The 23,374-nt window shown below is 37.6% G+C and overlaps 1 protein-coding gene across 1 annotated transcript in view; it reads left to right on the forward strand.

The window, feature by feature from the left end:
- Nucleotides 1-23,374, forward strand: part of CAMKMT (calmodulin-lysine N-methyltransferase) — a 329,078-nt gene that overhangs the window by 290,425 nt on the left and 15,279 nt on the right. The window contains exons 7-9 of the mRNA XM_019748655.2: nt 1,361-1,427; nt 16,336-16,410; nt 23,207-23,270. Of these exons, the coding sequence (XP_019604214.2) occupies nt 1,361-1,427; nt 16,336-16,410; nt 23,207-23,270 (206 nt within the window). The remainder of the gene's footprint in view (nt 1-1,360; nt 1,428-16,335; nt 16,411-23,206; nt 23,271-23,374) is intronic.

Here is a 23,374-nt window from a genome sequence, read left to right on the forward strand (position 1 = left end):
CCTGCTTATTCACTCAGAGAAGAAATGGGTGTGCTTGGTGTTTCCAGCAGAGATTTGGGTTAAAACGTCCTGTGGCTCCGTTCTCGCATGGAGATCTTGGCCAAGGCTTGTTTCAAGCATTCAGGAAATGTTTTTCTGAGCCATAGGGGGACATCGCTTGTCTGCTTGGTGTCCTCCCCATGGGCCCAATTTAGTTCAGCTTCAGCCTTCCCTGGAATTATTACAGTTCTTGTTTATTTGAACCTGACTTATTCCAAAAGAGGGATTTGGAGGCTTCTTACAGTGACGCACAGAATATGCCATATGAAATAAATGAGAAAGTGAGGGCAGTTGGAAATTAGAAATCCAAGACACTACGAGGAAGCCAGGCTTGGAGGTCAGTATAGAAAACGCACGCCCGAGGAGCTCTTGTGGTTGTTGGACTTGGGTCATACATTTGGCCTTCAGTCGCACAGGGACCAGAGAGCAAAAAGAGAAAACCGTTATAAGATGTATACTGTCCAGAAATTGAAGCAAAACTAGTCGATCTGAAGTCTCGCTTTTCCCAGTGTTGAAATCTGACATGACTTTTCCCAGGTGCCCTCATAAAGAAGGTGCTGTGTGATGTAATGGAACAGCTCCTTGAAACATCTTTTCCATAAATAGCGCTCTTTATGTACACGTCCTGACACCCAGCAGATGGCCAAAAGCCAAAGCATAAGTCTGTGATGGAAAAAACAAAAAAAAGGAAGAAAAAATAAGACTGTTATGACAGTTCTTCAGGGATCTTTCACTGGACTGACTTTCTTCTTCAGTAATTCATTTTCTCTCAAAGATTCTCCAAGCTTTTCTCCATCTTTCTTGTCTCACTTCTGTCTCAAGTCTTTCTCTGCGGTTCACCCCCACCCTCCCTACTAGCATTTAGGAGACAGGAAATACTTCAATGTGGAAAGTCTCAGAAGCCTGCCCTCCCCACTGACAGGAAGATCTCTGTGTTTAGACTCCGAGCTCTTTTAAGCAAGTGAGGCCTGGCCTCCATGCAACTGTCATCTCCCCGCACCAATACCCATAGCCCTGGGCCTTACCCGGTCGGTGGCTACCTGAATGTACTTTTCCCAGGAAACAAGACTGCAGCCCAAGGAAGTAAAAGAGCTTGCTTGTGGCAAGTGATTCAACATTTGGTGGTAGAGCCAGGGCTAGAACCTTCTCCGCCTGCTTTATACCCTACAGTCCTTCACTCCCCCCGCCCCCCCCAGTTCTTCACTTTTTATTGTGCTGATCCCACGTAGGATAAGATCACTGTGTTTGTGGACTTTTACTTATTTATTTTTTCGAGTCAATTGACAGTCACTGCAGAAGCTTTCTTAACCATGTCCAATAGATGTGAGAGAGATCATCACGAGGAATCAGAAGGCTGGTGTGTTTAAGACCCGGAAAATATCAAGCTGGTAAGATACCTTTCTGCTTCCAAACACTCTGGTTGAAACTGCTGTTCTCCATGCTATGGGTGATTATTAAAAAGAATAATAGCTAACATTTAGTAAACACTGGGTGTCAGGCATTGTTCTAATCACTTTAAAAGTATCTTATTTAATGCTCACAAGAACCCACAATGAAGGAGGCAGGCGTGTTTATTACCTTCAATTAATAAATGAGAAAAACCAACGATAAGTATATTATACACGAGGTTGGGGATGATTTAAGTGTTGAGAGTGTATGTAGTACGAGAGTGGAAGAAGCCCAGCCCGAGACCTTGTCGCTCATGGTTCTGTTCCCTTGGTTCTCAACATGGGGGCAGTTTTGCTCCAGGGGGCTTTTTTATTTTCATGACAAGGGCCATGGCTTTGCTTCTGGCATTCATTGGGTAGAGGCCATGGATGGTGCCAAACATCCTAACATGCACAAAACAGCCCCCACGACAGAGAAGTATCTGACCCCAAATGTTAATAGTGCCCAAATTGAGAAATCATGCTTGGTTCCATGATTCTGAAAGAGTCTAGGTATCCATTCCCTGTTAGATTTTCTTAATTCTTAGCCAAACTAATAGGAATGCTTACCCGCAACCCAAACACAGGTTTTTTATGCTGTGGTGCTACATTTTATTTTTGCCCTGTTGGGATGGACATAGAGGAATGAGTAAACATTTAGTAGTTTTTATATGAAATATCTGTGACATGTGCATGTTTCCTTCATCTGTTTAGCCACAAACATTATCAGAACAATCTAATTTTTAATCATTTAATTTATGTACTGTGTTTCATCTGTCATCCTCTGACATTTTGAGTTTTCTCTAAGTTGAGGGCGCTTTCCCACCCCAACTGCTCATCTGGGGATGGGGTGGGAGCTGGATGAATATCAATGATGCTTAAAAATTGAAGTGGTCCACATATTGGAATGAGGCTAGGGAATTGCAATCATTTTTTACCTCTTCTATTAGTTGGTGAATGTAATGAAGGGTCCAGATAGGTCTTTTTAAATCCTGCCATTAGAATATTCAGAGTAGGCTGATGGCACAGGGGGCAGTGTGCTCTGTGTCTCTCCTATGAATGAACAAACCAGTTCTGTTTCCCAGAAAACCTCCAGCAAAAAGAGCGTTCTGTCCCCTGCTCTTCATTCTTAGGACACCCTTCGCTCCACAGTGCAGACTGCCATCCCCTTCTAGGGAGGACTTCAGTTTTGGACGTGATTTTCAACCTGGTCTTTTAGTTATCAATCAAAAGCACATTTTCTATGTTGTCCTCATTTACATTTATTTAATGCTTAAGGTCATTTGCGACCATTTGAGTGTATTTCAGCATATGGAATCAGGGACTAATAGATTGCAGCAGCATGCTGTGAAGACAGATTGTGTTTTTACAGGACAGAATGTTGTTTACTGGGTGTTAATAATCACTAATTAATAAACATATCTAGACTTCTAAAATGTTACATTTTGAGGCATAAAAATGTCAAGTGTTTAACTTATGGAGAGTAATAGTATTTTCTATCTCTTCAAAAAATAATTAAGTTACATAAAAAAAGCAAAATGCCATTGTTCAACACAGGACCTACTCAAAAGCTTAATGCATGGCTTTTGTTTCTATGTAGCTATTCTCACAAATGCTATTTATAAGTACATTGTTCTCATATGTACCTAGATATAGTCTATTTATCAATAGTCACATAAGAACCTCCAAGATAGATTTTTCCCGTCTTTATTTCATATTAATTGTGGTCAGCATCTTCTTTTTTAACCATCACAAGAATTTTGTCCAAAGTCTACTAAAGCGCTTTGTCAGAAAACAGGTAGATGAGTCAGTCCTTGAAATGCCTTGATCTTGTCTCAAGAAGCTACTTGACCACTTAACCTTAAGGAAGCTAAGAGGAAACTGCCAACCAGTGATGTAATAATCAGTATTCCCTTTCCGTCCACTGCTTTCCCACCCATAACCAGCACAATATGATAAATGCATTAGCTCCACGTGAGAAGAAATAAAAGGCAACCGTTCACAAGAGAGCTAAGATATGGTTCAATATTCTTTTTTAGTGCCTCAATGCATATTCAGAATTTCTTCTCCAAATTGGAGGTGTGGAATAACAGTAGCGACAGATAGCTAAGAGGTATTTACCTTAGCTACAAAGCCCACACGTGAGCCAAATATTTCTGCTATTAAAAAGCACTTCAAAGCTTGACATGAAGTTTGTAACAGCTGACTGTTTCCTGTGACTTCATTTGCAAAGAAGATATAAAAGCAGAAAGGAAAATCATGATATGAGAACTGTGAACCTAGGAAATAGTGTTCCTAAAAAGGAATGACAAGACCCCTAGAAATGTGGCTGGCACCCCCACGCTCCTGTTCTCACTGTTCTTAGTAACCACCGGCAGCCTCCTGTGACCAGCCTCTTCCTACTTCCCCCACTGGGCAGAGAGCCAGGTTGTATGGGGCCTGAAACTTATTTTGAGGGCCCTCCTTAGGGGTTTTAATTCAATTATGCCTTATTTTGGTAAATTTTATCTTACTTTGGCAAATTTTACAGAAGCATACTACCATGTGAACCTATTACCAGGGTTCTTCGCGGGCCTTGGAAGGGGCCAGTGCAAGTGAGGGGTCCCAGCACGCAAGCTTCATTAGCGTCACGGTAAATTCAGCCCTGCTCTCATACACACCGCCACCCTTACCTAGAAGAACGTATAAACTTTTTTTCTCCCTCTGTTCCATTTTAATCCCAGTCTGACTGTTGCTAAAAATGAAATACATGTTTGCAAAAGCCCGGAAGCTTTAGCGACGGCCACGCAAGATCTTGGATGTACATATATGAAGCATATAGCTATTACATTTCAAAGATCATAATGCAATCATTTGATGTTTCATTCATTTGTTCATTCATGCAGCCATCCATTCGTTTCACTAATGTATCCAAGGTATTCTTCCTTTAAGAACATAAATATGGAGTTAGCAAGAATAACTCTTGAACAAAGGGAATTGTGCTACTAAATATAGCTAGAGATTGGTGAAAGAGCAAAGATATTTACAGCATCTCAATTGTTAGGTTTACCTGAAACTGTCTTCAAAACTGTGACTCTCTAATAAAGAACCATTCAGAGCTTTTGACGGCTACATATTTCTAGGTGTTCCAGAATTAGTGAATGGCGTCATTCTCTGGTTAATATTAGTTAACAGTTACCAAATTTTTAAAAAATCTATTAAGTATACCCTGCTGTGATATTAACAGTGAGTTTCCACTTAAGAAAAGAAGTTATCTTTGTGTGAAAATTGCTAGCAAATTTAGGCTGTGACTTCTATTATTCTTTGATAAACCATTAATCTTAGTAAACTATAGAATTTGTTATAACTTTTAAGACTTTTTTTATAACACAAATTTTACCTTTATGTAGGCCCCCAGGATTGGCTATTGGCCCCAATGCCCTGCTGCTTTTTAAGATTTATATCTTTGCTGAGGCTCATTCTCCTTTAGAGGTTAAATTAGGGGTGTGGACCTGAAGCTGAAGCTGAACAATAATGAATGCCAACTATAATTTTATATATGTGTACGTATATACTTACAAGAAGCGGAGTACAGCATTAGGAATAGAGACAGTGGAAATGTAATGGCTGTGTGCGATGTCAGAGGGGTAGTGGATGGGGGGAGGGGGGTTCACACAGTGTGAGGGATATAAATGATAAACGTCTAAGTATTACTTTGTGCACCTGAAACTAATAAAAAATAAACAAAAATATATATAATGTATTTCTTACTGTACATTAAAACAGTTTATAAAGTTAAAAAGCAATGAAAATGTAAGATTTGATTTTAGATATCTACGTGTACAAGGCAAATAGTTTGAAAAGAAAATTGTTTTTGCTGTCAGAGGCTTACTTTTTCTTCCCCCGCCATCATAAGTGAAAATGATATTAAGCCTTCTAAATCAGGACACATATCACCTTTAATTTTTGTTTTGTTTTGGTTTCTTTCTCTAGAGCATCTCACCCCGAAATGAATTTGGTAATTGTAAATATGACTAAAGAGTCTATATAATGCTGTAATCATAATATTACTTAAGTAAAGGAGATTTAAATATTTTAAGTGAACTAACTCATTAAAAATCTAATTCAAGCACATGCCCTATTTTGGAGTGACCATAGATATAATAAAGATATAACTAAGATAAATAAATAAATAAATAAATAAATAAATAAGGGGTATGGAAAATGATTTTTTTAAATGTAAATCCCAGCCAAGTGGAGCGCAATTGCTGATTTTCCCAGGGCTTTTGCAGTCTTCTCACTTTCCTCACTCTTGCTCCTTCAGTCTGGCTTTCACTGCTCCACAGTACACTCCTCCTTTGTCACGGAAGCCTCTTCATTCTCCTCCTAACACATTTGGTCCCTCCCATCTGGTCTTGGCCAATCTTTTCCCCCTCCTCCTCGCCCATCTAAGCTGTTCCTTCTAGAATGGCTTAATTACCATTTCCCCTGCCTTCTCAGACTATTTGATCCTGCCCTCATCTGTCCCTTCTTTTAAACTACTGTTGGCCTTACAAATAGTCCCACAGTAAAACACGGTGTATTATTGTCCAAAGCGTGTTGTGTTCATTGGTTCATTCATTTCTTGACACATATTTTGAACCCCTTCTGTTTGCGAAGACCTGGAGCTGTAGTGATGAACAAGACTGAGAAAGCCCATGCCTTCTTAGAGTTCACATTCTAGCAAAGGGGCACAGATAATTTTCTTGAAGGCAAAGATTCTGCTTAATATGTCCTTGTATTCTCTGAAGCAATTAGTATACTTTATCCCTGGTATATGAAAGGTTTTAAGATTTGTATTTGGAGCACATTTTGAAAGATACGAATCCATAAGCCTTATGGAACCAAATAATTTTTAGTAGAAAAAAGTCAAGTTCTAGAGATTCAGACATCAGTTAACATATCAGATAGCTGACTTTCATTTCAGGATAGGGTTCTTCTCAGGTATATGCGGTGTCTGTAGACACACTGACATTGTGAGTAGGCGTTTATTCGTCCTTTGTCAAGTTGAAGGGGAAGGTTAGTAGACGGTAACTGAGATAAGGAAACTGAGGGCTCTCTTTAAGAAATATCCTGATAAAATGTACCTATTAGTGAGCTTGCTAGAATTATGGTAACAGAATCTTGAGAACTGCTTAGAAGCTTAGAGATGCCACAGCCCCATTTCCTTCTGTTGCTGTCTTGGATATGGAAAAGAAATTACTACGTGTACTTTCTCTTACTAACATGTCTTTATTTGCTTGGCAAGTTTATTGAAGGACTCATGTCCCAGTTTTTTTTGTTTGTTTGTTTTGTGTGTGTGTGTGTGTGTTTGGTTTTTTTTTGTTTTGTTTTTTTGCACTGAGGAAACTAACTCCCAGAGGACTGGTTAATCAGTTTCAGATATTTTGATAGAATTCTTTTCTGTGTGTTAAAATGAACTAGATTTTAAAATATGGGATGCTGTATTTTTTTAGGGGCCCTCTAAACTGCAGCACATTCAAAATTAAGGCCTTTTCTTCTAGAATAACATTGTATTGACTCTTTGGACATGCGTGTCCCTACTGTTTACCAAGGTCAAATCTCACTACCAAAAATTGGCCACATTCTCTATTGATAGCCAGGTATGCTGGTCAGATTGCTGCATCCCCTATGAAAATGTCTCCCGGTTTTAAGAAAAAAAAAATCCCTTCTCTATAGAAACCGGTATCACAGAAGTTAACGTTTCAAACAAAAATGTCTCCATTTTTAAAGCAGTTAGTCACTTTTAAATGGACAAGGGGCTATCTTAAAAATTTTTTTTAGAGAATGACCACATCATACGCCATTGATAAAAAATAACTTACTTTTCACTTGAATGATGAACATGATTTGTATTTTGCTATTACAATGTTGCTATGAAACACATCTGTACATAAACTGTTTATTTGTAAGTATATCTATGGAGTAAGTTTTCAGAAGTAGATTTTGTCTATTCATGCCAAATTATGTAAATTATTGACATTGTAATGTATTTTCATATCTGTTAAAACTAGTCCCTTGCCATTATTCTTTCTTCCTAGACTATTCTAAAATTATGTTGGTATTTGTTTTATCTTGGCATTTTCATTGAAATATATAATTTACTGAGACTTGACATCTTTATGACTTTGAGTCTTCCTATTCAAGAACGGGGTGCTTTCTTTCTAGTTAAGTTTTTTTTGGTTTTGTTTTTGTTTTTTTTTTAGGTATTTCACTAGCACTTAACATTTTTCTTTATTTTTCTTGTTAAGCTTATTTTTGGAAACTATCATTTTTGTTTCTCTTATAAATGAGATCTTCCATTATATTTCCTAACTGGTTATTATTTATGTATATATAAACAAAGCTACAGAGTTTTGTGCAGTAAATATTTAGTCACCTCAATGAGTTATTATTTTTAATAGTTTTGTCAATTTATTCTCTTGAATTTTTTAAACAGTTATATCATGATATCAGTTACAAATGATAACAATTTTGACTTATTTCTGATTCGGTTTTTACTGAGAGAACTGAATGTTTTATTTTTAAAAATACCTTTACTTTGATTCAGTTATAAAAGGAGCTTTCAATATAATGAGTCCTTCACTTCCCATTTATATTAAGGGAATAAATATGGTCGTGGTTAAAAGAGGGGGGAGAAGACATTTAAATATTTGGAATAAATATAGGTATGGGGATGACAATTCAAACAGAAAAGCAGGCTTAGTTTGCTTTTATATATTTGGTTGTTTCATTATTGGTTACCTAACAATTTATAAAGGAAAGTCGCTTTTTAAAATCTAGTGAAAAGTTGTAGAAACTCTTGGCTTTTGAGTAGAAATATATATATTTTTTATCTTGTTAAAGAATTTTTTATTGACTCCTATTTTTTTGAAGAAAAATATCATAAATAAATAGGGATCTTTAGCAGATGTCTTTTCAGCATGTATAGGGTTGATTAAATTGTTTTTCTTATTTCACCTGCAACTATGACAATTCCTATTCTCTTGAATTTTTAGCTCAATAATTTTTTTCTGATTCAGTAAAAAACAGAATCAGAAGTAAGTCAAAATTGTTATCATTTGTAATTGATATCATGATATAATTGTTTTAAAAATTCAAGAGAATAAAAGGTTTCCTAATATTAAAACATCTGTGCATTTCTAGTCATTTGGTCGTGGTGTCTTAATTCTTCTTTTAACAGGCTGCTATATTCTAATAATATGTTATCTGGGATTTTTTCAATAACAACTTTATTGAGCTCTAATTCACATACTATACAATTCACCCACTTACTTCGTATACAATTCAATGACTTTTAGTGTATTCACAGAGTTGTGCAACCATCACAGTCGGTTTTAGAACATTTTCATCATCCCAGAAGAAACCCCATACCCATTAGCAGTCACTCCCCATTTCCTTCCACCCTTTCTCCTTCTCAGTGCTAGACAACCACTAATCTACCTTCTGCCTGTTTGGATTTTCTTATTCTGGACATTTCACATAAATGGAATCATATGACAGGTGGTCTTTCATGTCTGGCTTCTTTCACTTAACACAGTGTTTTGAGGTTTAACATGTATGAGGATGCCATTAATTTTTATGGCTGAATAATATTCCATTGGATGGATATACTAGTACATTTCATTTATACATTCGTCAGTTGATGGACGTCTGGGTTGTTTCCCTTTTTTGGCTCTTATGAATAATGCTGCTATGAACATTTGTGTACAAGTTTTTGTGACAAGTTTCATTTCTCTTGGGTATATGTGGTCATATGGTAAATCTAGTTTATCCTTTTGAGGAACTCCAGACTGTTTTCCAAGGAAGCTGGACCATTTTACATTCCCACCAGCAGTGTAGAATGCCATCTGAGCTTTTTGCATTGATATTCATCAGTAACAATTGGTCCATCATTTTATTGTGCAATCTTTATTAGATTTTCATATCACAGGTATACTGGCTTCTCAAAAGAATTTGGAGGCTTTTCTTGTCTTTTGAACCACCTAATATGGGTCACCCTAAGTTGCTACTATAATACTATATCAGGACAGTTTTTACTCCATTATTTTGGAAGTTATAGTTTGAAATTGACAAGAAATAGCAAAGTTCCTATATTAAAATGCACTGTACTTGAAAGTTTATACATTAGAAATATAAAGGGAAAAGAAGAAAAATGAGAGAAAACACCAAAAAGCAATAATGAATTTTGTGATTTCACATCAAATGGCATATAGTTGTAATCTGATATGAAATTAGAACTAATTCTAATTTTTTATTGTCACTTTGTTTTGCTACCATTTAAGTGTGGGGACAGAGTCCCAGAGAGCAGTTTCCAGACTCTCAGCCTCACGAGAAAAGGTGCTGGCTCAGTTATTGGATGACCATCAGCTGTAATCAGATAGCCATCTGCTGTGGCTGGGTGGCCATCAGCTGTTACCGGTTAGCCATGAGCCACTAATATAACTGTCATGGCTACGCTAGGGGGTTAGTTGGTTGGCAGAGAAGCGGTCGGCGGATTGCAGCTAGCAAGTGTGGTTAGCAAGCGGATTGTGGATTGCGGATCGTGTTGATCCTACCTCCTGAGTCTTGCCCAGCCGCCAGCGAGACTGGGGTGCAGGAAGACCCTTTGTTGGGGTACTGGAGGATGTTTGCTTTTGTGTCTCGACCAGACGCCATCAACAATATAGTGGTATGGACTCCCCTATCTATGGCTCCATTGTTGTTCCTTTTATGCCTCACCATATCCTGCGTTCTTGTGTGGGGAGTGGGAGCAGAGTCCCTGCATTACAATAATTTAATCAGCTGTCACAATCATAGAATCAGATATATTTGAAATGGAAAATATAATTAGTAAAGTAATTACTACCTTTCATCCCAAGATCTCAAAACCCTTTACCTGTTCTCCTTAACTGGTATAGACTATACCAGTCACCAACATAGGGGGTCTGAATGTTAGGCAAATCTGTCTTCATTTTGGACTCTGAAATAAGTTTATTTCAACTGAATTACAGACAAAAATACAGAGCCATAGGGTAAGATCAGCTTTAACATCAGACCACAAACAAAGAAGTGATAAGCTGGAGCTACGATTCTCAAACTTTAGTTTCAGAATCATTTGTAGAGCTTCTTATGACCCAGATTACAGGGCCCCATTCTCTGAAAGACTGAGGTGGAGCCCACATCTGCATTTCTCACAGGTTCCCAGGTGACTCTGATGTTGCTTGTCTGGAGACCTCACTTGAGAACTGTGAACTGGAGTTCTCAGAGTTTCTCATTCAATTCTGTAGTGTTTCACTGTTTTAAAGTTGTCTATATTTCCATTCATGAAAGCCACTCCCATCCACTGTATTCTTCAGTTTATTTTATAGATGTCATGTATTCACAAAGAAAGGACAGGAGCTGACTTAACAGTCAACACTCAAGTGTCTGTTCTTAACAAATCTTCTAGATCTTCTGAGGTAAAAATTTCATTTAGACCTAATTTTGCTTCCTCCTTCCCTTTCTCCAAGCTTTATTTCTAGTCTGGAAATGTAAACGAATTTCATTTCAGGATAACATCAACAAAGTCGGTCAGGTAATCGCTTTCCAGGGATTCATAGAAATGAAATGCTGCTTTGGTTCATCTGTGATGGTGCCTCCTTCCCTTAGCAACCCAGCAGGGAGAGTTCTTAATCCTCTCTTTAGGGCCACCCTCTTTAAAAATCCCCCTTTTGAAAATAAAGACATTTGATACATGCAACTAAAGTGTAGACGTATGGCCAAAGAGTATTCTCAATCCAAATCCATACAGGTAAAGATCTTCTGGAACAGCGTTTCTCAAAGTGGTCCATGACCCATCTTCATGGGAATTACCTGTAGTACTTATTTCAAAAACAAAGGTTTCTTACTGAATCGGACTCCCTGGGGTTGAGGTTCATGAATCTGACATTTTAGTAACCTGCTCAGGTGATACTAAGCTGTCTGGAGCACTGACCACACTTTGATAAGCCCCTTTTATCCCTAGAGTTGCCATTCAGTGTTGCATCCCAGCTGAACCTCACAAAAGTGACTCTGGGTGTCCTGCTCTCTATCCCTCAGAGAGGTATATTTTTACCATTTTTTCCTGTGAGGGCTTTATTCCTCACCTGGGACTCTGAAATTTTATGGTGTGGTCTTAATGAAGATGTGAATGGCAGTGGAAAGGGGAAAATTATATAAATAAGACAGCAATTCTGATTAGTTGCTTGTTTAAGTCACAGCCTTCAGTTGTTGAGATTCAAGGAGAAGCACACAGTAGAGGTGGAAGAGGCCTTTTAGATAATCCCTCAGAGGTAGGTAGACTGCCCACCTCTGCACCCATTTGTAATGGAGATTTTTATTTGGCTGTCACAATGACTAAAGGTTACTAATACTGGAGAGAGCAGAGATTATAAATATTTATAATGCAGCAGATAGTCCATTACATCAAAAATTGTCCCGTCCCAAATACCAACACTGTCTCAGAAACACCAATTTCAAAACAGTTCAAAAAAATGGAGATGGAGAAATTTTACTTGGATCTCTTGTATCATGTTGCCTTGCTTTGTTTTTTGGACTTTTAAGAAAAATTTTTCTATATCTGTCTTATATACACTTTTCTCTAAATGAAGGCATGGAATTAATTTTGCTAATGAACAACATTTTTTGCCCAAACTATTTAAGTTAGCTGCTATTCTAGTCCAACTTGTGTTATTTGGTTCAATGTAATAAAATGTAATTTAGAGTCTGCTGTATGTAGGGCACTGTGATGGGCTCTTTAGGGGTTACAAAGATAAGTAAGGTGAGGTTTTTGCCTCAGGAACCTCAAGCTATCCAGATGAGAGATAGACACTTGTCCAACTACCAGGATGTATGAGATGGGTTTAACATGCTGTGTAATTATAAATAGACTGTCAGCCAATTTAAGGTAGAGGAATCTGAGAAGTCTTCATGAAGGAGATGGCCCTTGAGCTGAGATTTAGCAAATGGAAGGTAAGGGGAAAAAAGCAGTTGAAGAGGGCATTCTAGGCATGAAAAGGGAGGGTGGGGAATAATCAAAGGCATCAAAATAGAAAAGATGTGTCCAGGCACATTTACTTATCTGGTGTGATGAATGGGGAGAGGCTAAAGGCAGACAGACCAGTTGCGAAGTCATTGCGTTGGGGTAAAGGGAGGAGTGGAAAAGAGCATGTAAAGGGACTTCTGAGGTGCCAAGCAAAAGTTCTCTTTCGTCATCTGAATGGTAGTTACAAGAATATTTGCCTCATAATAATTACTTAAGGCATATATTTGTTTCATGTGGTTTTTGTTTCAGTGTTTCATTTTACGATGAAAATGGGTTGTTTTTTTAAAGTCACCTCAGTGGTTCCAGAGAAGGTGAAAGAGGTAGTCCAGGCCTGAATGAGAGTAGGAAATGATGAGCAAACATGGGGGCCATTCCAGAGAAAGGACTGTATGTGGGAAGAAAAGAAAATAGAGAAGTAGTAAGAGATAGCAGATAGATATCTGAAACCATCTATTTTACCTTTTTTAAAAAATATATTTTAATGGCTATATAATTCTAGGTTGACAATTTTTTTCCTTTCAGTACTTTAAAGATGTCACTACATGGTCTTCTAATTTGCATATTTCTCACAAGAAATATGTGGTCATCATTATCTTTATTTTTATATAATGTATCTTTTTTTCCCCCTTCTGGGTTCTTTTCAGATTTTCTCTTTATCTCCGCTTTTGGGCAATTTGATAAGATTATTATGTGCCTTGTAGTTTTTTGTATGTGTGTTTCTTGTGCTTGGAGTTTGTTGGAATTTCTTGATCTGTTTTCATTAAGTTTGGAAATATTTCAGCAATTATTTCTTCAAGTATTTGTCTGCCTCTTCCTTTTTTCTTTGGGGACTCCAATTGCACATATATTAGACCACTTAAACTTGCCCCACAGCTTACTCATTAATGCTCTTTTTATTTCTATTCTTTTTCCTCTCCATATTTAATTTTGAATACTTTCTATTGCTTTGTCTTCAAGTTTACTAATCTTTCCTTCTGTGATGTTGAATGTATTTTTGTTGTTAATCCCATCTAATATATTTTTCCTCTCATTAGAAGTTTGATCTGGGATATTAAAAATATCTTTCATAACTCTTTTCAACTTTTTAAATAAAATGAATACCATTATGGTAATTATATTAATGCCTTTGTCTGCTAATTCTAATATCTGTGTCAGGTTTAGATTGTGTTCAATTGTTTGATTTGTCTCCTCATTATGAGTGGTATTATTTCAATTATTTGCATGTCTGGTAATCTTTGATTGTATGCCAGGTATTTTGAATTTTACCTTATTGGCATCTGAATGTTTTTGTACTTTTGTAAATATTTTTGAGTTCTGTTCTGAGATACAATTATTTTGAAATAATTCAATCATTTTTGGTCTTGCTCTTAAGATTTGTTAGGCAGAAGCAGGGCAGCATTTAATCTAGGGCTAATTATTCCCCACTAATGAGACAAGACTCAGCTGAGGACTCTACTCGTTGCCCTGTGTATTATAAGGTTTTCTAGTCTGGCTGCGGGAACAGGTACTATTCCTGGCTTTGTGTGAACACTGGACCAGTTCCCTCCAATCCTCTCAGATGGTTCTTTCCCCAACCTTAAGTAGTTTCCTCATATACATGCATCAATCAGTACTCTGCAGATACTCCAGGGGGCTATCCACAGAGCTTTGGAATTGTCTCTCTGTACAGCATTTCCCTACCTGGTACTCTATACTGGGAACCGTAACTGCCTTGGTTTCCTCAGACTCTCCGCTCCTTCTCTTTAGTTCAAGGAGACCATCTGGTTCCACCTTAGTTCTCCTTCCTGTGCTGTGGCTTGGAAACTCTCTCAAGGCAGTAACATAGGGAATGATAAGCCTCACTTTATTTTTGTCCCCTCTCTCAAGGATCACTGTCCTTTGTTGCTAATTTTTAGTTTCTTAAAAACTATTGTCTTATATATTTTGTGTAGTTTCGGGGGGATGGATTATTTCAGGCAGTAGGATAAATGAGGTCCTTGTTACTCTATCCTTGCCATAAGCAGAAATCCTTAGAAAGCATTTTACATGGCCTCGATGTCTGGCTAAACTACACATTCTATTCATAGGACAACTTAATATAGGAATCTCTATTTCTTGAGTTCCTTTTGTGTGCCAGGCACTATGCTAGGTACATTTACACATTTAGCTCAATCTACTTATTGCTAATACATTCATATAATATATTTATTGAACAGCTGTTATGTGCCAGGGACTGTTTTCAGTAATGAAAATACATCATGGTACAAAAACAGATTTTTAAAATCCCTGTCCCTGTGGTGCTTATGTTCTACTGGAGAAAGAGAGCATAAATTAATGATTTAGTTACATAGCGCACTGAAGGGTAATAACTGTTATAGAAAAATAAAGAGCAGATTAAGGGGTTCAAGAGTACAGGAGTGGGAATGAATGATTGCAGTTTTAAGTAGAACAATCAGGATGGGCTTCTCTGAGAAGGTAAAACATTTGAGCAAAGACTTGAAGGAGGTGAGGGAATGAGGCTTGGGGATAGCTGAAAGAAGAGCATTCACATGAAGGAAGCAGCCAATTTAAAGACCCTAAGGCAGAAGCATGCCTGATGTAGTCAAGAAATCATAAGACCATGTTACTAGAGCAAAGAGCAAGGAGGAGAGTAATAGGAGATGAGGTCAGCGTGGTAACTAGATTGAATAGGGTCTTATAGGTCATTGTAAAGACTGGGTTTTATTCTGAGTGAAGAAAGGAGCCATTACAAGGTAGTAAGTAGAGAAGTCTCGTGATGTGATATACGTCTTAAAAGGATCATTCTGGCTGCTCTCTTGAGCAGAGATTGTAGGGTGATGGGTGGAAGCAGGAAGACCAATTAGGTGATTATGCAATAATTCAGATGAGAGGTGATGTTAGTTTTTTCCAGGGAGGAAGCAATGGAGATAGAGAAAAGTTGGATTTTTGACATATTCCGAGGATAGGACTAACTACGTTTGCTGGCATATCCAATGTGGGTCAAGGTTTTTGGCCTAAGCAATTGCAAAGATGGAATTAATTGACAAGATGAAGAAGACTGAGTGTGAAATGAATTTGGGAAGAATTTAATATTGGACATACTAGGTTTGAAATGTCTGTTAGATACCCAAGTGGAAATGTTAAAATAAGAAGTTGGATATATGAATCTGGAGTTCATGGGAGAGTTGCAAGCTGATAGGTTAAGTAAGATGAAGACTAAGAACTGACCTGAATTCATAAATGTGGAGATTTTGGTGAGTTTAAAACCTGATCCTCTTTTGGATACTAAGTATCAGGATGGGTGAATTTTAAAATGTGCCTGAAAACTGAGAACTACTAAATGAAAATTGGCTTTTCTTCCATCTTGCCAAATTGCTTATTTCATCAATAAGAAATGCAACTGGCATGCCAGGCAATGTGGACATACACTAAGTTTCACACCATTTATTTTTATAAATTTGTTTTCCAGTCAGATGGGGCATAATTTGATTTTAATATGTACCTCATCAATGGTAAGAGTCTAAATTCATTCTAATGATTATGGTAAAGATACTTTTCTCTAGTTCATCTCCAAAAACCTATAAAAACTAGCAAAACCTTAACTATTGTGTTTAAGTAGAGAATTCTTCCTATTGTAGATTTGAAGACTAAATAAAATATAGAACAGACAGTTACATTCCTAGTTTTTTTTATTATGCCTTTTGAAATAATTTATATATACTTTTTAAATAATTTCAAGTGGCACAAAAAAAAATAATGTTAATAGCTCAAAATCAAAAGTAAAATAAAAAAGCCAAGTATAATTTTAAAAATCTTTTTCTTTTCAAGCGTTTTACGATGGGATAATGAGACAGATGTCTCTCAACTGGAAGGACATTTTGACATAGTTATGTGTGCTGACTGGTAAGTACATAAAAATCATAAAACTGTTAGAAAAAATAGCTTTGCTGGAGTAATTGGGCTGTGCTGCTTTGCTGACGGCTAAGCAAAGTCAACAAATGAAGCACAAAGCCACCTTAACCTCAACAAATTAATATTCATCTCCATGTGACAGTTATAAGGTAGTCTTCTATCACACAGTAACTTCTACCACATTATTTCCCAAAGATTGATTTTGAGAAGCATTTCCATTTTCTGGAATTGCCTCTGTTTCATGCTTGACGTATCAGTAAATGGACGACTTAGGCAAATTGCAAATAATTATGGCTCAGAGAGGAATAGTCTGGAGAAAAAGGAGTTTATCAACACAAACAGCTCAATTAGCTTACTTCTTAGGAGAGATCTGACTATTGATATAAGGGAATATATGTATGTGTGCACACATATATACGCTCCAGCAAATAAACATATCTGTGGAATATCTTCAGGGAAATAGCTTCTCTCAAAATGTATGTTTGCTATCTAATATTTTCAATGTATTCAATTATGATATTTAATTATACATAAAATAAGAATTATAAAATTACATTTTATTGTTATGCAAATACTAATATTAACATCTGTCAGATTTTTAAAAACAATTCACATATTTTGTCTTCTCTTTTAGCCCAATGTACTTATTGCTAATGAAAGTCTGATCCTAAGTTAAAGGATAAATATGTATCAAACCTCAATAATTATTTCAACTAATCTTATGTAATTTTTTCATGCCTGTTGAATAATTATTTCAGCATATGAGAAACATTGACAATTCACACATATTTTCCCTAAAAGTAAGATCTTATTTGTATTTTTATCATGATGCTTTTTAATGACACTTTAGATTTGAAAACACAAGTTCAGATTCTAAAGAAGTTCTATTATATTGATAAACCCAATCAGAAGATCCGGAACCCGAAAACAACTTTCCCTATCAGAGAGTTAAATGAATGGAATGAAATTTTTAAGAAGTCTTTATTAATATTATTATTATTATTACTAAATATGCTTTTCAATGGGTAACTATTCTACCTAAGTCAATGAAATTAGATTTGCTTACTTTTTTCCTTCTGAAAAACACTTGAAATATTTTGTTTTATTTTCAGCTGAGGTTTTCTAGTTTTCCATAGCCCTTTTAGTCTCTTTGAACCCAATTTCAGAAAACCTGTTCCCAAAAGGGGAGAAACAGATTCCTGATTAATCATTGATATTGTCTCTCAATGTTACATCCCTCATCTAATAAAAAATAAGGCACTAAAACCTCACCATGTGATTTGAGCAAGTAATTTAGTAAATGCTTTTCCTCACCAAATATGAGAAAGAACCCTCCAGGTTTCATTGCACAGATGAAGATAATGCTGGCAGGATTAGATCAGATTAAGCATGAAAGTCAGATCAGAGAGCAGCGGAAAGAGGGAAGGAGGGCAGCATCTTCTTGGAGGTTTAGACGAGGGTCGCTTATGGATGGGCTCCGATTATGTGTGGAAAGTCAGATCAGGCTGAGAGATTTAGAGTTAAATTTGTCCTTTGCACAAATATCAAAACGGTCTGGCTTTGTCATACCTTGTGTCGTGGACCCTCACACTATGTCATCCTATTTGTACCAGAGAGACAAGCAGAGGAAGTAAGATTTAAGCTCTTTTTTGATTAATGTTCTCAGGTTAAAAATAGGCACACAACATGTTTGAAAAATAGTCCTTTTTCCCTAGCCAACAACAAGGTCACGTACAACTGATATACATAATGCATATTCAGTTAAGGTTTTCATTACAAATATATAACAAATACAGTGTGTACACACACACACTCACACACACATCCAGGGGCTATGTGAGAACTTATGAATTCAAATGAACTAAATATACCAAGTTTCATTTTATAAATGGCTTTTCTATGCATGAATTACGGGTTTTTTTCCTGGTCTTCTAAGTGCCAGAATGTCAGCCTGGTTATAATTTCCCATTTATAAATGTGAAACATTAAACTACTCTCACTGCACCGCTGATATTATTTCCAAAAGAAATGCTTTGGTAATGGTGTCTCTTCATTATTCACAGGGATGGGTAAGCTGCTTAGAAACTTAGGAAGTACGGTGAGGTTTATAATATGCGTGTTGTGCATATAGCAGTGAAGCCCAGGGATCCATGAGTTCTTTATGTCCTGTTAGTTTGACATTTCTCTCTATCCAAGTTACTGCCTGGATGTGGCTTCTAAGGGCAGGCAGGCAGACCGTGTTGCTTTTTTTTTTTAGAATGTCTCAGAGGAGGAAGAGAAAGCTCCCTTTAGACACTACCTCCAAGATGAAGCCTGAAATACTCCGTGCCAAAAATAGGTGCCACACATAAATAGATCACATTAAGTCTCACACCATCCTTTAGTCATTGTCAGTCAATGAGATCTGGATGAGGCCACAGGGATATGAAGCAAGAGTTGGAGTGCAAATATTAGGTACATGGATTAAATCCTTACTGAAGCATTTCCAGCAAGGGTGGCATTGTCTGATTCCCTGAATAGCTAACCAGTGGTACTGCTTGATCCCATTTACATGAAAACAAGCTCTATTCACAAACCTATTCCAAACCCACACTGTGGTTCAAGTAAAATGCACATGATTACAACAAGCGGTGATATGTTTGTATTCTCAAATCATTCATATATTCATATATTTACATTCGAACATTCATAAACCTGTGGGCAATGGGTGAGATAACTCATTTCCCAGAAGAGACAGTCCCTTGGTTCACATCTAAATTATTAGCTCAACTAGATTATAAAATAAAAAGGCAAACTGTGAAAGCTAGTCATTATTTCACCATTCAGCATTTTTGACAATGAAATATAGTTTCATGGTTCAACAGTTCCTAAATAACATGTAAAATGTCAACTTGGAAAATAAACAGAAGGAAAAATCGAGGTACAGCCACACCTGCAAAAGGATGCTGTTGACAAACATCAAAATATTAGAATATTTAACCATAGGTGTAGGAAAAAGCCCTCCTATTAAGTTTCTTGGTTGACTTGTTTCATGTCGAATGTAATGGAAGTGTTCCTTTCTGCTGGAATGTCGTCCAGCCCAGTCCTTTGCAGAGTTTAGACTCGTGAGTGATTGTTAATTTTAAGCCTGCCTTTCCAGACTCCTGTTCAATCACAATAACCTAAGAGTCTGGAAGTAAGGTTGTTGTTTTTCATATACAATAAATCAAATGAACGCTTTCATTCGGTGTTTGATGGCTTTCCAGTTTATTGTAGCAATGCAAAAATAAAAATGATTCTGTACATTTGAATTCTCTAAAGGCTTGGAAAGCAAATCTGAAATGCCACCCATAGCCTGACGCGTGGAGCTAGGTATGTAGGTCAGTCAGCACCGTATCTGCATGCCTGCAGCCTGAGACTTTGGAAAGAAATGGGAGAAGGTGTATCACCTCACTTGCTCTCTCAGCATTACTACTAACTATGTATGCTGGGTTGTTTCTTTCTTTCTTTCTTTTTTTTTAATCTTTTTTTTTTTTTTTTTTTTTTTGCTTTACTAGCAATGATGGAAAAGTTTGGTTTTTAGCGTGTTTACATGAAAAAAATTTCCCCCCTCAAAATAGGCTCTAGAATTTCTGTGTTTTCTTCCAGATGCTGTAATCATGGATAATTCTAAATCACAACTCACAGACCTTTACACCTGAAAATATCTTTAACCCAAATGTAGTCAGCCCTTTCACCTCAGTTCCAGGAAACTCAGTCCCAAGGAAGATACACAAAATGCCAAAGATCTTACTACCTACGGGGCAGAGTCAAATGAGATCAGAATACGGCATCCGTGCCAGCTCCCACAGCAATCAATTGATAACCACTGATAGAGGCCATTCTTCAGCTGAAAGTTAATCTGAAACAGTGAATTTAACTTAGCACATTTCACCTTGAAAATTACATAGAGGTCTTCCTTTTTGTGGAAAGTGACAGAGAAATGCCTCCTTGTTCTCTGCACTAATTACTTTCCCTATGAGAGGAGTTGTAAATGCTGGGTGCTTTGCATAAAACTCTGATTCTAAGGGAGGTGATGAAAATGGCCCTGCACCTTTGTCATAAAATCTGTGATTCAGATCAAAAGAACAAAGCAAGTGTTGATTCCACAGGTGAATTATATAGAGAGGGTGTGTGTGTGTGTGTGTGTGTGTGTGTGTGTGTGTGTGTGTGTGTTAATGGCCAAACTAGACTGACGGTCAATGTCTTTTGATCAGTAGTAACTGAAGAGAGAGTTGAAATGATATCTCCATCCCAATCGCTGACCCACTCAGCCTTTTTTAATAGATCCACTTAAGCTACTGCTGTTCTCTGAGCCCATTAGGACTTATTTAAGGGGTGAATTTTCAGGAGATTATGTATCACTCCCACTAAAGCACATTGAAATTGCTCACATGACATATCCTACAAACTGTTATAAATTCTGCATCAGAGCTAAGGAGAAAGGTGAGCTTGCGTGAAATAAAGATCTATTAGAGAATCACAACAATTACTTTTGGGAAATTTGATTTGGAGTTACGGAATAGACAACATTATCTTTCGAATAACTGTTTGGAATGTGTCCTGTGTGTTAAGCTGCATTTTCCAGGAAGCTGTGATGTTAATATCAGTGTCACTATTAGCAACGTTACGTAGAAATACTATTTTATAAGGTTATGTTTTAAACTCAGCTTTGAAGATGCTGTTTCTTTATTCTAACAATCTTGCCAGCTCTTAGGATGCACTGGTATAAACTAAGCATGGTCTTTTGCTTAATCTATGGATCCCACCAGCCAGGGCTCTAGTAGGCCTGAGGACATGACAAAGATATTTTCTCATCATGGTCTTCTTAAAAAACAAAACCAGAATGCTTAATTATTAAAGCTTTAGCTATTATTAGCTCACTAAAAAATAGGTGTTTAGTCCTGAAGAGAAAAAATTGAAAACATATAGATACAGTTTGATTCTTTCTTATCAATCCTTAATGGTCAGTAATCACTGATGAATATGACTTAAAGGCAAATTGTTATAGCATTTGAATGAAACATATCCTGTGCTCTAAGTTTTAAGTATGTTTTTGTATGGAGCGATAAGAAAATTTTCCCGTGGAGAATAATCAGGTTATCCTGATTGGTGAATGGAATGGGATAAGTAAGATTCCCGTTCTATTCATAGGCATGATATCTAGCTCATCTTAAGAGTGTTCTTTTTCTGTTGCTCAAAGCATTCTTTTATAGAAGAACCTTCTAATCATGTCATGGTGAAACCCAAGCTGTGACTTCTTGGAAACGTCTCATAAACGTCTTTGCCCATCCCTCCTTCTCAAATGAGAGAGTTGGCAGTGAACCTAGTCTGGTGAAACTACCTAAATGCTGATTCTTCCTTAACGATACCAGTAAAGGAATAGGTACAGCCTGTTCTAGGACCATTGAAACTAACACCCTACGTACATGAGCTCCTCCGTGTGAAGGACTGTTCTGTCCTGCCAGTCAGGCAGCAAGTGACTACTGATTGAGTCCCTTCTATGTGTGCACACCGCGCTAGACCTAGCGATGCATAAACGAGTACAGACTGGAAGCTCCTTGAGGATGGGACCTTGATCTTATTCATAGCTTCTTTCTGACACCTAAAACAGCACCTGGGATATAGTAGGTGATCAACAAGTATGTGTCAACTAACATATATTATTAATTTGATTCCCACCAAAGCCACATAGTTGGGCCTTTATTGACAAAGAAACAGAGGTCTCATGTGAAGTGACTTGCCCAAGGTGATGTAGAAAGGTCGGAGCCAGAGCGCTGTTAAGCCATGAACTACACTCCCCCTCGCCTGCTGCGTAACTGTACACAGCAGCCCTCCTACCGACAGCTGATACTCACCCTTCTCGGAGCGGAGGCAGGGCCCTGGAGTAGGCCATGCTTTCTCACGCTATGTGAGGAGCAGCGTGGCCAAATCAGAGGGGCCTGCACCAAGCTGCAGTACTAGAAAAGGGAGCGGGGGCCCTGCTTAGGACCCTCATGGGACGGCTCATGCACAAGGTTTCCCAACGTTCTAACCTGCGAGTCCCAGATAAGGAAACTGTCACATGCATCCAAGTTAAGGCCTGGTGAAGATAGGGTCAGACTGCCCCAGCCAAATGGGTGACAGAGCAACCACAGAAATTCTCAAAAGATCAGAGGATACAAAAGAAAGACAGTGAAGTAGAAAAAAATCAACATGGAGATCAAGAGAGAAAACTCCAGAGATGCCATTGTCTCTATGACACACTGCCTAAGGATTGTCTTTGTTTTTGGAGCCATTTAGTCCTAGTTCACTGGTTGAATCTAACCTCAGTGCTGTTCCTAGTCACTGAAAACCATCAGCACCTGAGATCTGCTCTGTGGTTTGGGTGTAACAGGGCTGGTGGTTTGTGTTTGGAGGGTGGCCTTACAGCACCCTTGGTGGGCAGAGGGCCCAGGTCTACAGAGACTAAGCTCCAATGAGAGGAAGCTGGGAGAGCTTCATCTTAGCGAATTGATCCCCCAACAGCAGCTTCAAAATTGTTCCTTTAGCATTAACACGTGTTCCCGTCGTGTGTGAATCCTGGCCCCCTGCATGTTGATGGCTTGGCTTGGTTGGATACCACCGACCACAGTATCTTTTCTTTTTTCCGGTAAGACACTTGAATAGAAAGAAAGAATTTCTCTTTTTTAGTGTTAACATGTGTAATTAGCCCTGTATTTGTTTCCATTCGTATCATCAAACTTGAAAACCTAGTTTAATCTGGATTCTGCTCTCTTCTCAATGTCAGCCTATTTCTGGACCAGTACAGAGCCAGCCTTGTTGATGCAATAAAGAGATTACTCCAGCCCAGGGTAAGTATGTTTCTATTTCTTCCTGAACACTGGCTTCAGAATAATTAGTCTGCACACAAAGATGGAGAGAGTAATGGAATGGCAGGATTAATGTCATGTAATAC

Source organism: Rhinolophus sinicus, linkage group LG05, assembly GCF_036562045.2.
Source record: "Rhinolophus sinicus isolate RSC01 linkage group LG05, ASM3656204v1, whole genome shotgun sequence".
Taxonomy (NCBI): domain Eukaryota; kingdom Metazoa; phylum Chordata; class Mammalia; order Chiroptera; family Rhinolophidae; genus Rhinolophus; species Rhinolophus sinicus.